This window comes from Podarcis gaigeae (assembly GCF_964106915.1).
Source record: "Podarcis gaigeae genome assembly, chromosome: 9".
Lineage (NCBI taxonomy): Eukaryota > Metazoa > Chordata > Lepidosauria > Squamata > Lacertidae > Podarcis > Podarcis gaigeae.
Genome location: NC_139685.1, coordinates 40,765,996 through 40,779,669, shown reverse-complemented (window position 1 = coordinate 40,779,669; position 13,674 = coordinate 40,765,996). Strand labels below are relative to the sequence as shown.

At 38.5% G+C, this 13,674-nt stretch overlaps 1 protein-coding gene across 3 annotated transcripts in view; it reads right to left on the bottom strand.

The window, feature by feature from the left end:
- FBXW7 (F-box and WD repeat domain containing 7) overlaps window positions 1-13,674 on the bottom strand; it is a 118,296-nt gene that overhangs the window by 48,131 nt on the left and 56,491 nt on the right. Inside the window, exon 1 of one of the 3 annotated variants that reach the window (XM_083755684.1) lies at window positions 13,158-13,504. The exons of the other annotated variants lie outside the window; for them this stretch is intronic. Coding sequence (XP_083611810.1) covers window positions 13,158-13,304 — 147 coding nt within the window. The 5' untranslated portion in view covers window positions 13,305-13,504. Of the gene's footprint in view, window positions 1-13,157; window positions 13,505-13,674 lie in introns of those variants that run through there. 3 annotated transcript variants of the gene reach the window in all.

Below are 13,674 nucleotides of genomic sequence, written 5' to 3'. Positions count from 1 at the left end.
GCACTAAATGTAGTGCTTAGTCATTGCTTACATCTTTTAACCTTCCATCTTCTACGAATGTATGACTTATAAGTCAAATATGATCAGTACAACGATTAATGTTATTAATTTAAATAAACATTTCATTTATATCAGTCTGGAATGTTTTTTTGTGGGGGGATGTTTCTAAAGGATGTCTGCTGACTGCAATCAGGCAATGTGAGATACCTGAATGACTATGATAAATACAGACAGAGAGCCTTATGGAGTCAGATAAAACTGTAATAAAACTGTTATAAGTAATCTGAATGTGGGGGTAAAGAATGGTATTGAGAAAGATAATGCAAATAATATTTGTTTGAGAAGAAATGACATAGCTATCAATAACATTGTTTCCACGTATTTGGTATCATTTATGAAAGTGGCTTGTGTAAATCAGGAGGGGAATCTGTGGTCCTCAGCTGCCATCAGCCCCAGCTAGCATGGCCAATACTCAGGGACGACAGAAATTAAAGGGCCAAAGGTTCCCTGCCCCATCATAAATAAACCTAAGTTAATATCCAACTTCAACCTGTAACACTGATCCTAAATGTACATACCAATGTATGAGTGAGACTTTTGGCCTAATATGATCTACTCTGACAAAAAAATGGTTCTCTAGTCCTGCTATGTGAAATCCCTTGGATGGAAATGCTTGGGAATGAAGCGCAGCCCTTTTACATGCAAGGCATATACATTTCCATTGACCTGTGGGCTCCTTCCCAAATTTACCGCTATCGCTTACCTATTAAAATATTTATACCTTGCCTCTCAATCGTATGATAAAAATTAATTGATGTTGAAAGAGTAAAACCATTAAATGGAAAAAGTATAATAGAGGCAGGAGGAATAACAGTTATGTAAACAAGCCATTTGTCACTTTCATGTGCTGGGTTAATTAATATTCTAAAAAGGGCTTCCAAAAGCTGAATACCTCTCAAGCTCTGAATTCATAGGGCTGACCTTAAGACTTTCTCAGAATGATTTTTAATGCAGTCTGTTATCAGCAAAACCCGTTGAAAACACATGCCCCATCTGCCAGTACCCCACTTGCAAAAGAACTTCTTATACTTGCAGAGAGTGCAGCTTCTGCCTGCTTCCCTCTCTCTTCTAAATACCAGCTGTATGATAATGAGCGCAAACAGCTGAAAAATACTGCACAGTAACAAAGCTGGTACGAAATGGGCAGAACAACGCTCCCACTCAAAGAAGCAGTTGCAGCATGAACTTTGCAGATTAGCCATTGAACAGAGGTGGGGGAGGTTTGGAAAAAAGAAAAGAAGGGCCTGTACAGATAGCGAGAGAATGGAGAGAAAGGAAGGGGGGGGGGCTCAAGAAGGGGCACAAGCATCTAATGAAAAGCCTAAATTCTAAAGTACTTTTGTTAAACTGCATGAACCAATTCTTCACATTTTCTACAGCTTATTCCTGATGCACTAATGATATGCCAAGTGCCATTCTGATCATTTGCAAGTTCAGTGTGTTTCCAAAAAGACACCAACTTGTTAATGAAAGTTTGCTATTCATTAACAAACCACTCCATCAGCTACAGGGGGCTATGAGAAGGGAAACACATATGAATTAGCACACATTATTTCTCTTATTTAAAAGTTTGCCACTTCACTGAGGGCTGAACAGCAATTATAATCTTCTAATGTTAACTTTTTAAAATAGTTTAAAGAGCCCTTCGTATAGTAAAAGGTTTGCTAAAACAGCTGTATCCTTTCCAAACTGTGATCCCGCTGTAATGACTTTTCAAAACCATGCATGAGTGCAGGTAAGTTGGTTGGTCAACTAGAAATCCAAAAAGTTTGTGACACAGTAGCTACAATTTAGTGCCAAGTAAACCAAATCCTACATTGTGTGTAATTTATATGCAACACTAGCTTAAGTTGCATATTTATACCATTTTTCTCTTAGTCATGGGGTGGCAAAATATGTAAGTCACTGAATCCTTCCCCTGCTATCCACAGGGTAGCCATAACCGTCATGCTCTACTTGTGAATTTTTGAGAGGCCAGTGTTAGAAACAGAATACTGGATTAGATGCAAATTGGACTGATCCAACAAGACAATTGTTTTCTGCCTGCATGTTGCAAGCCCAGAAATCTGAAAATGGACTAAATAGTTTCTGAAGGGCATACGGTTTATAAAAAATATTACATCTTATTACATCATTTAGCTATGCATTCGCTAGTGAAGCATACATCAGACAAGGTATTAGTAAAATTTCAACATGTTAGCTATTTTGACCTATTTCTATATTGCTTTTCTAGGCAAAGCCCATCCAAAGCAGGTTACGAAACTCCAAATTACAATGATAAAATCATCTGTATTAGAAAACTGGAGCTATTTTCCCATCTCAAATATTTCCAACTAAATTATACTCCAAATAGTGTCTCTAGTGCTCCTGAGTTCATCTGATCCCTGCCAAATTTAAACCACACTGCAAAGGAACCCACTTCTGCCTTTGGCCCACAAAAGGTTGGCCACATTCCAATCTCACCTTTGGACTGAAACTAGTTCCCTATCCTTGCAGTAGAGCCGTGTTGGTTATAATCCACAAAATTTCTTCTTAAGGTGTAGTTTCTTTAATGAACTGTTGGACATTTCATTCTAGAGATCATTTTCAAGGCATATAGCGCTGTATTCCATAGTCCGTACTTCTTTACTTATTATTTTCCATTACACTCTAAATATAGGAGCGTAGCATATATAATAAATATGCAACCCAATTCATCATGGTAACTCTAACAAACTACAATCTCAAATTCTCAAAGGCTGCTTAACATCTGGGAGTTTGTACTTTATAAAACAAAAATAAATTTTAACTATTCACAGCCAAAGAGAAACAAAACTGGATATAATATTTTTCCATGGAGGAAATATTAAAAAGAAGTAGAGACAATTGTGAAACAAATATGAGTCATATTAATTAATGCCGTGTCATTTTTGTCCATTAAATTTTTACAGTACTTTCGAAATGTATTTGGGTGTGATCAATACATCATAGACATCTCTATACTATCACTTTTGCAAAGCATAATGAAGACCTAATCCTGTACCTCCTATTCACAATGATACTTGGAAATGAGGTGTTAAATTAGAGTCATGTAAGATTTATCTGGAGTTTTATGCTGAATGTTAATTACATATGAGTACTGTTTATTGCCACTCTTAATTTTGAAACTCTTTGAATTGTACAGCATATTAGCCTCTGTTGTATTGGGATATTTCAATTTTAAGTCACCTATAGATGTTGTTGGGCAGTCAACATATGAATAATATAGAGTTATATACTTATGTCACACCAACGGAAAATTGCTCTAACACAATCAAAGATATCTAATATTGACAACAGCATACATATGGTTTTGCAGTACTAAATTTACTTCGATCATTAGAACAGCCATGATTCTGGCAATATCTGCAGATTAGGGAACTTTAAAAATAGTACTACAGTGCCCCTACATGTTCACTGGCAGAAGAGCAGCTCAACATATAACTTGCCACAATCAAGTGAAAAGCACATAATCAGCTAAAACATTAGAACATGCTATTATAATGTGTTTATGTAAACAGAAAATCAGAAATATTCACATTTGGAACTATGTTCTGCGTGGTAGTCTCCTTTAGACAGATTTCCAGTGAACGACTGGAGGGTTTGGCAGTACCTGAAAGATACCCCCTCCCCTGTAAACACTCCATTTACCCTAAACTCCTTGCAGTAAAGAGTACACAAATATAAGATGTAACTTAGGCACACACAGGTTATAGGATATAAACTGACTCTCACACATGACTGTTAAGTGTAGTAGTACTTCAATATCACTGAATGTTTACAAACACTTTAATTGATATGGGGCAAGTTTAACTCTGTGCCACTTTTGTGCAAACTCCTTCTCGGTAACAGTCATGTGAGACCATAGCAGTTTTGATGAGAAATTGAGATCAACAGCATAAATGGAATTACCGTATTTTTCGCACCATAGGGCGCACCGGACCATAGGGCGCACCCAGTTTTTTTGGGGGGGAAATAAAGGGGGAAAATTATTTTCCCCCCCCCAGGTGCGGGGAAGGGGCGAGGGAAGTTCGAGCTTCCCCCAACCCCAGCCCCCAAACAGGCAGCTCTCTGCAAGCCGTGGGAGCGCTCCCGCTGCTTGCGGAGAGGTCCGCGAAGCCTGGGCACGCTGAGCTCAGCGCATGCAGGCTTCGGCATGCTGGCAACTCTCCGCAAGCAGCGGGAGCGCTCCCGCTGCTTGCGGAGAGGTCCGCGAAGCCTGGGCGCGCTGAGCTCAGCGCGCGCAGGCTCCGGCGTGCAGGCAAGTCTCCGCAAGCAGCGGGAGCCCAGCGCTGGGCTCCCGCTGCTTGCGGAGAGGTGTGCGAAGCCTGGAGAGCGTGAGGGGTTGGTGCGCACCGACCCCTCTCACTCTCCAGGCTTTAGCGAAAGCCTGCGTTCGCACCATAGGACGTACACACATTTCCCCTTCATTTTTGGAGGGGAAAAAGTGCGTCCTATGGTGCGAAAAATAAGGTATGTTTTTCTTTTGAAAAGATGCTAAAGAACATGAAAAGATGAAAATAGTGTCATGGTGGATTCAGAGTTGTAAGCATTGTCAGAGGCATACCTAGGCTCCTCTGCACCCATGGCAAGGGGATGTAGGACACCCCTCCAAAAACCCCAACATGGTTCAATAATGACAAACTTAGGAATTCACAGCGCAATCCTCTAAATGTCTACTCAAAAGTAAACTCAATGGGGTTCAATGGGACTTACTCCCAGGAAAGTGGGTGCACAGGACTGCAGCCTAAATCTGGCAGGAACTTCTGGCAATACCTCGCTTGCCTTTTCATTACTTCCGACAAGGCGCCAGCAGAAAGGCACTAATTTGGAGGCTGTACCTGATTGCGCGCTGTACTCAGAAGTAAGCCCTGCTCAAGTCAATAGCCATTGCTCTCTGGGGTAAACATGCATGTCCTGGAAACTGGTCAATGTAGGAAAGAAACCAGGGGAAAGCCACTTGGCTGTGCTAAATTAAACATCTCACCTGATGTTTCTCCATCACCACATCAGCCCTGGACAGAGAGTCAAGCAGGTGTGTCCTCACGGGGAGCCCCACTACAGACTGACTGGAGAGGGAACTCTACAGAAATTCCTCTGCTGAAGCACCTAGAGGGAAGTGATTTTGCACCCCCTGGTCTGCGCTGTTGGCAAGGGCCAATGCGGCCAACCCCAAGGTACACCTCTGATTGTTGCAATGTTTCAGAAAAATGTGGTGAGAAAAAAGTGGGGGTTAAGGTAATCAATAATTATGTTGATTCAGGTTAAGGTAATCAATAATCTATGTCATAAATGACTTTGTCTGTTTAAGTAATAAAATCGATGTAAGATTGGCAATTCCATCCCTTGATCCAGTTCCGATCAATATAAAATGTATTTTTTTAATTTAAAAAAAATTCTCTCTCTCTCTCTCTCTCTCTCTCTCTCTCTCTCTCTCTCTCTCTGCTTGCTGCCTACCAACACTTATTCAGATGTTCTCCCTCAGCTGAAGGTCCCACATCCCTGCTTGGCAACTATAAGTTTACTCCCATGTATTAATATAAGATGGAGCTTAGAAATGCTATTTCACAAGTAGATGAGCTGCAGGAAGTTAAACAGAGGGCAAATCTTCAGCTGGCATAGAAAGTGAGTTGGGTGCTTTCTCAATGCAGGTATAATGTGAGGGCTGTATTGCCTTATAAACAAACTTCTGGGGGTGACATGTCAGTAGTGAGCATGGCCAGAGACAAAAGTAGGTGGAGCAACAGAAGCATCCCTTACCTTTTTTTACAGGCTACATTTCAGTCAGTCAGTGGTTTCCTACACACATAAAATCAGAGGCATTACCGCATTTCAAGGACACTTCCTGTCAGGCAAAAGCACTTGAGGAGGGTGTGGAGCAAGGGCATTGAGGCGTGGGGCCCAGGGAGAGCCACAGGCTCAAAAGAGAAGCCTGAAAAAACATGTATGTCCCCCACACCTGAGGTTTCCCACTCCTACCTTAAATAAAGAATTACACATCAATAAATCAAATGACTCATTCCAGTTACAATCTTGAATCTCTGCTTTTTAATTACGGGTTCTGTTTTACGTTGTTTCACTGGATTGCTAACTAGCAGATTTGAATCCTTATTAGAGGACCCAACTAACTTTGCTGCATTGGGTACTTGCAATGGTGTGTCAAATAAGAGATGGTTATATTGAGTGAGGTTAGTGGGTTACATTCAAAGCAGCACTAACATGAACTGGACTGAATCTTCTTGAATTGCAGAGCCCCTCTAGATGTTAAGCATATTCTTCCCTCCATTTACTAACTTCTTTGACCATTTTCTCAAGCATAAATCTCTACTATCCTTTCCTTTAGGTTCCTTTACCTCCTTGCCAGAGAGCTTCCCTGTATCAAGGGCAGGGGTCCTCAGATTTTTGACTAGCCTTGGTATCCCAACAAAACTGATGCTGGTCATCAATCTTACCAAAGAGGTAAGGTCTTGTCTCTGTCATCATGTGGGCATTTGAGATATGATTGACAACCCAGAAGTATGCTTCATGTGGAGAAGATATTCTACCTTCTAAAGCTCAGCAACTCCATCTTTGGGAGGTGGTATAGGCTCAGCTCTGTGCTTGCCAGAGAAGAGAAGGCAATTCACTATGGCAACTGTGCGGAACAAATTTGTGGACGCAGGATCCTGAGATCTTTTCCCACTGCTCAGCAGGATTCTGTACAATTTGTAAAGTCAACAAAATGACAACTTTCCTGTCTCTCATAGAAACCAGACTGCAAACTGTAAATTTCATGAGAAACTGGAAATTATATGCCACCACACCTGCTTGGTCAGTCAGTCAATGTCAGAGGTTTCACACAACATGGATTTTCTGGGATCATTGTAAAGAAAAATAAGCAGACTATATTGGTTTCACAGCACTTTACAAGAATAAACTATTAACAATATCTATATTGCTTGCATTATACATAATAAAGACAGGAAAGTGCTATTTAACTCCATCACATTTTAATTTTACCTACAAACCATAAAGCAGGAAGTAGTCAATGCAACAACATTTTCTGTTGCAACTAATCTTCAAATGTAATAATTTCACACATTTATGTGCTTTTAATGCTAATATCTATACATTTTATTTTGCCTTTTATCATCTTTATTCAGTACTTTTTTGTCTTTTGCAAATCATGTATTTCATGGTCTGATTTAATTTCTGGTATAGGGACAAAGATAGAGTTGCAATGTGTTAACAGCAAATTTACAGGTCTAAGTAAATAAAACCAGTAAGATTATCACAATTTGAAATAAATCCCCTGCTTCCATGAAAATGTAACTTGACAGTAATTGGTACCAGTTTAAATATAGATGAAGAGAAATCACAGCAACGATAAAAGCTTTGCACCAACTTAAACATAATAAGCAACTAATAACTGTCTGAAGTACAATCTGACAAATACAAATTGAATTTAACAGCAGACAAGATCTAGTAAAACTGTTGCACTGGTGCCAGAGTTAAATTTCTCCACTAAACAAGTAAATTTAGGTTGGGTAAGAATTTTCTTTTCTTTAGGAATCATTTAATTGCGCTGGTAGAGTATCAAAGGATTCCAAAAATACTCTCAAATTTCCAATGTAAATGTTTCTGCAAAGAAAATTATTTATCCTGTTTGTGAAAATGTGTCAACAATGTAGCATGGCACATTTAAGGTTTGCAGACAAGGAAAAAAGCAGTAGGTTGATACAATTTTAAAAATGGACATAAGGTATCCTAGACTACATCTGTTACTGTTATATATTGCATGCTAGAGGGCTTAGCAGAAACAGCTGTCTGCACTAACAGTATCACATGTTATCTGTGCCCAATAATCATAAAAGAAATGAACTCAAGTTTTCACTGCACCCTATAAATGGCCATTTTTGCACTCCACTTCCTGACTCCCTATTGCAAAATGAATGAAAACCAAGCTCTTTGCAGGTGCAAACAAACTCATTTTGCTTTTGCTTCACTATTAGAAGGAACAGTGTTGCACACTGCTGTTTGCAATAAGAAGCTGAAAGCCTGGCTCAATTACCATCCCAGAAGCTGACTATTAATCACAGGCTCATAGAATTGAGGAGCTGGAAGCAGCCACCGAGGGTCATCAAGTCCAACTGTCTTCAATGTAAGAATCATAACTAAAGAATCCCTGATGGCCGTCCAACCTCAGTTTAAAAATCTCTAGTGAAGGAGAGTCCACCACCTTCCGAAGGAAGTCCGTCCCACTGTCAAACAGCTCTGACTTTCAGAAAGCTCTTCCTAATATTTAGTCAGAATCTTCATTCTTGTAATTTGAATCCACTGGTTGCCCTCATCTCAAGATTCCTCCCTTGTTTAGTATATTTCATAAAACTGAATGTTGGGTGCTTGGGTGCAATTCTGAAAATTCAAAGTGTATACATAACAAACATTCCAAACGCGCAGCTCAGTAAGAAGACAGAATGTTTGCAGAAGACATACACAGGTTAAATTGGGCCAGCAAAGGCTCAATATCTGAAATGAAATCAATTGCTAGTAGGGTTCTGTTTATAGTCAGACTAGCGGGAAGACCACCTCACTCCTGAAAGCAGTATCTTGGGATTGGCGGAGCCTCTCTAAGTGTGCTGCTGAAGAAAACGTGCTATGAGAAAAATGTGAATGGAATGCAGCAGTACTAAAGCAAATAGTCAAGACTGCCCACATTCTTGTCAGCTGTTGGTGTTATCACGAGAAGAAAACATACGGTGGTGCTATTAATAGAAAGTTGCCTTTGGGGAATGTCCACCATTTGTAGTCTCAGAACAATTAGAAATACAAGTTCATTTTATCAGTGATGAAACATCAACAATGTAGGTCAGAACCAACGTTTAATAGAATGGTTATATTTGAGGGCATTCATAAATACAGCGGTACCTCGGGTTACGTATTTAATTCATTCCAGAGGTCCGTTCTTAACCTGAAGCACCACTTTAGCTAATGGGGCATCCTGCTGCCACCGCACCTCCGGAGCACGATTTCTGTTCTCATCCTGAAGCAAAGTTCTTAACCCGAGGTAATATTTCTGGGTTAGCGGAGTCTGTAACCTGAAGCGTATGTAACCTGAAGCGTATGTAACCTGAGGTACCACTGTATTATCATGTCACTTCTATGATTCGTCACGAAACACAGAAAAGAAGCCTGGTTCATATTCAAAACTAGGAGTTGCCTCATTTGCGGCGATTTGCAATTACAGGTAAATATTTCTCAGACAGACAAACAGCCATGTTAAATAAGGCAGGGCTACTTTTTCCTCTGCACCATGTAAGCTTTCTCACTACATTAAAGGTCCTCCACAAACTGAACTGCTGGGATAAGTATGTCTTGAAGACATTTAGAGGAAACAAGTGCTGAACTATTTATCTCCGGAGCAGAGCAATAAGAGATAATTGCTAGGCTTCAGAGACATAGGTTGTGCATATCTGGGGTAGGGATGAGGGATAAATTGGTTCAGTTTGCATTTTCATGTGAACCCACCTAATTTGCACTTCATAAACAAATACACAAACTGGAATACAGCTTATCCTTCAAAATTTGAACGGCTTCAAATTTTGTGATGCAGTTCTCTAATTAAAGAGCACACACCCAAAACATCTCTCTGGGGAAATATGTACAAAATGTGGTAAGGGAAAATGTCTGCATATATTATGTTGATAGTAGGCATCACTGTATACAACACAAATATTATGAGCAATATGCATGGAATTATGCATGTGAATTTTGGTACAGTTTTTTGAAACTGCAAATGGACAGGCAAATGGAACAAGCTTTAAAATGAGAAAAATACAGCATGGACCTATTTGCCCATCCCTACTTAGCTGCAACCCTAGCTTAGGTATTTCTGCTGAAATTATGCTGTTCTGAATGAAAGAATTTATTTCTTTTTATAATTGTATTATATATTCTTGTAACCCGCTCTGAGACCTTCATTGTGAAGGGCAGGTAACAAATCTGATAAATAAATAAAAGTTGGTATTATAATGAAGACAAGAGGAGACTTCCAACAAAGAGTTTCGTCTTACTTATGGTTCCAGCCAGCCCATTATTCCCATTATCTTCCCTCACCTTGGTTTTCGGTTCTTCCAAAGATCAATAAACATTCCATGCACACCAAACATGGTCAGTCTTCACTGGTTGTTTTATGGGTTTCTCCCTTTAGGTTTTGCCCCTCCAAATAAAATGTATTTCTCTAAACCTTAAGGCTCCTTGAAGTCCAATGATACTTGCCCTCTAAGGGCATAAATAATGCTATTTTGGCTACACAGGCATCTATAATCACAAAATGTGGTTGATATTAATACTTATGTATGCCTGACAAAACAACACACACACTACAAAAAAGAGCACCATTCCACATTGTGTGTTTCTTATATTAGAGACTATCCAACACCCTGAAAAGTGTCCGTCAATAGACATAGTCAGAGAACTAACTCCATGCATTTAGCTGGGCAACAAAGAAAAAAATCAAAATCAAAGTAACTTTTAGAGCTCAAAGAAGTTCCCCAAACTGTAGAGCAATGAAGTAAAGAAAGAAACTGCTGTTGTTTAAGTTAGAGGTGGGGGTGGGATTAGACTTTATTTAACAGGTTGCAAACCCTTGTATTTGTTTAAATGTGCTCCTGGTATCACAGTACAAATAAAATGGAAATGTAAGCAAACAGCTTTCTTAAATTCTAGATAGGTAAATATTAACATATTTGCACAAAAGACACCCAGATGGTGCAGATCAGGTAGTTGGGTTGCTCAAGGCCAAAATCATAGAATTTAAAAAGAAAACAAAATGAGAATTTCACTGCAGTGCTCAAAACATTTGAATTGCATGTCAGTGATCAAAGTCTAGCACAACACTTCCGAGATTTACCTGCAATATAGCATTAGTAGGGTATTTCTATTTCACAATATACTTTTCATGTCAATCCCTCTAGTCTCACTATTTTCATGACATGGGATTTGAAAGATGTGTTGTTGTTTTTTAAAAAAACAAACCTATAGCAATGAAAAAAATCTCTCAGATTTAAACTGACTAAAATTTAAATTCTATTTGCATTGTCATACACATTTTAGTATGGTTTCACAGAAGTGAACAAAGAAATGCAGTTTTCATTTTGGGGAATATTCCAGTCACATTTAAGATCTGATAGTGCAGAGAGCTGAGAAAAGTTATGTGGTGTTTTGTGCAGAGAATGTGGTATACTACTTAAGGTAGAGCAGTGATGGGATAAATGATCTCTACTGCTGAAATGGATTATAACCCATTGAAACAAATACTAGCTGCAAACTCCCAAATAAATACTGAATAAGCACATATAACCTTCATTATGTGCTTAAAATGAAGGGCATCAGTTTAGACAAATAAAAATGAAGTTACTTGAAGTTGCCAGCAATCAGAGGTGGCTACAGCTTTCAAATTCCACTAAACCATGTTCGTAAGAGTGCATACTTTGATGGAGAGACCATAAACTTCAGTCAGGTATGTCATTGTAGAAGCTCAAAGGGTAACATGAACCATGAACAGAATGGGTTAAATGAGCACACCTAAACTGATGCCCATGCAATGCCCATGAAAAAAATACATGCCAAATAACGATTTTTAAATAATAATGCATGTTACTGGAAACTTTAAAGTAGAAATAAAATAATTTTACAGTATGCACTATGTAATTTACAGTTTATATACACATTAGTCATCAATATTTAATGAGATTAATACCATTCTTATTTACCAATGTGATATATGTATAATTGCATGGGTTTCTTTATAAATGTTTTGTAGCCTGAAACTCATATTTCATTTAAATCAGAATATAAAACAGCACATCTGTGGATGCTTTAATTTTAAGAGATACATTTTTAAGTTGACACACTATTAATTCTTCACAATATTACTTTTGTAGGAAGATCTAGCATTTTTCATACAAAGAAACCAGTAACTAGCACTGAGTCCTACTTTGCATCTTCATAAAGTAATAGAATAATCAGATGGCTAACTGTTGTGTTCTGTGACCATTTATAGTAATGTGCTCAACACAAGCTGAATATAACTAGTGCTAGAGATGCATAAGACATGAACTGTCAGATCTCATAACTAAAGTATTTTTACTTGCAAGGATTACTGTAAACATTTGACGGCTACCAAATAATTGAATTCAAACAAGGAGAAAGTTGGCATCAGCCGACTGAAGGTTTAAGTAATTAAGAGAAATTCAAAGTGTCATTCATTTCTAGAACTTAAATTTGCTTCCATGTTCTTTACCAGCTGGTTTTTACTGAAGAGAAATTTAGATTTTGCTATAGAAAATAAATCTGAAATTTTCAGAAGGCTTGCTGGGCATTACCAAATGTTATTTTAAAGTAAACTGTAGCACACACATGGGCAAGCAGCTCAAACCACTAGCCACTCCAACCTAAAGTGGAAGTAGACATCTCATTCTGACCCTTATTACGACGCTGAACAAGATATGCCACTCAGGATAGACATAAAGAAAAAAAATTATAATTAAGTTGACCACTTTTGAATTTTACTTGTAATAAAGTGTTTAAAATCACAATTAAATTTAAATGAAAAGCTACTGGCTCCATTGCAGGAGTCCCATTTGCAGAGGGGCCAGTGCTGTTCTGTAATACACAAATTATTCAAGTACACTTAATTTTCCCAACACCATTATTTAATACAAAAGTTTAAAGTTTGTATTATCTATGAAACATTTCATGTAAGGAGTTACAAAGAAAATATTCGCACAGCAGCACTGAATAACTTACCCTGCAAAGACACCATAATTAATATTTACAATTTGATGTTTTTATTTATTCTTCAACATAATTGGAGAACAATATTTGAAAACGACATGGGCCAAACATACTGTTAAAGCATACACATATACATGATTTTTCTAATTTCAAATTATGTAGGTTCCACAAGAAAATCGCAAAGGAAAATAACGTATCATCCTTCATGGACCGAAACTGCCACACCGGAGCTATGGTACTTAAAGATACAGTATACAACAGCAGGCCTTCACATACAAGGGAACAAAAATAATAGCACTTACCCGTCTACGACAGAAAGGAAGGCCTTGCGCAATGATGCTGATGCTAAATATCTTCATCACAGTTTGGTGGGGCAATGGCGTTTTTGTACTTGGAAGATCAACAGGAACCAGGCCATGATTTACGGGTGATTTTCCTGGTTTTGACATTGTACAGTTCTCACATGGTCCAGAATTGTTTGTAACAAAAGGGCATTACTAAGAAGCTCAACAAAATTGGTATCTGGTGTAACTGAGGGTTTTTAAGCAAAGGATTCTGCTTCCCAAGGCCTGCTTTCGTTTGTCTCAATCTTCTCAATCTCTCCTACCAAGTGTCTTGACCTGTCTGCTGCTTAGTGAAGTGCAAGCTCTCCTAGTATAGAGCGGAATTATAAACGACTATGCCGACAGACTGTCCCTGCCAATCAAATAGCTATTGGCCCACCCATGCAGTATCACTAACACATACACTGTCAAAATAGGTGACATTTAAAAAAATTTCAATTGCTTAGAACTAAAATAGCAAAGCTTCAAACTAAAA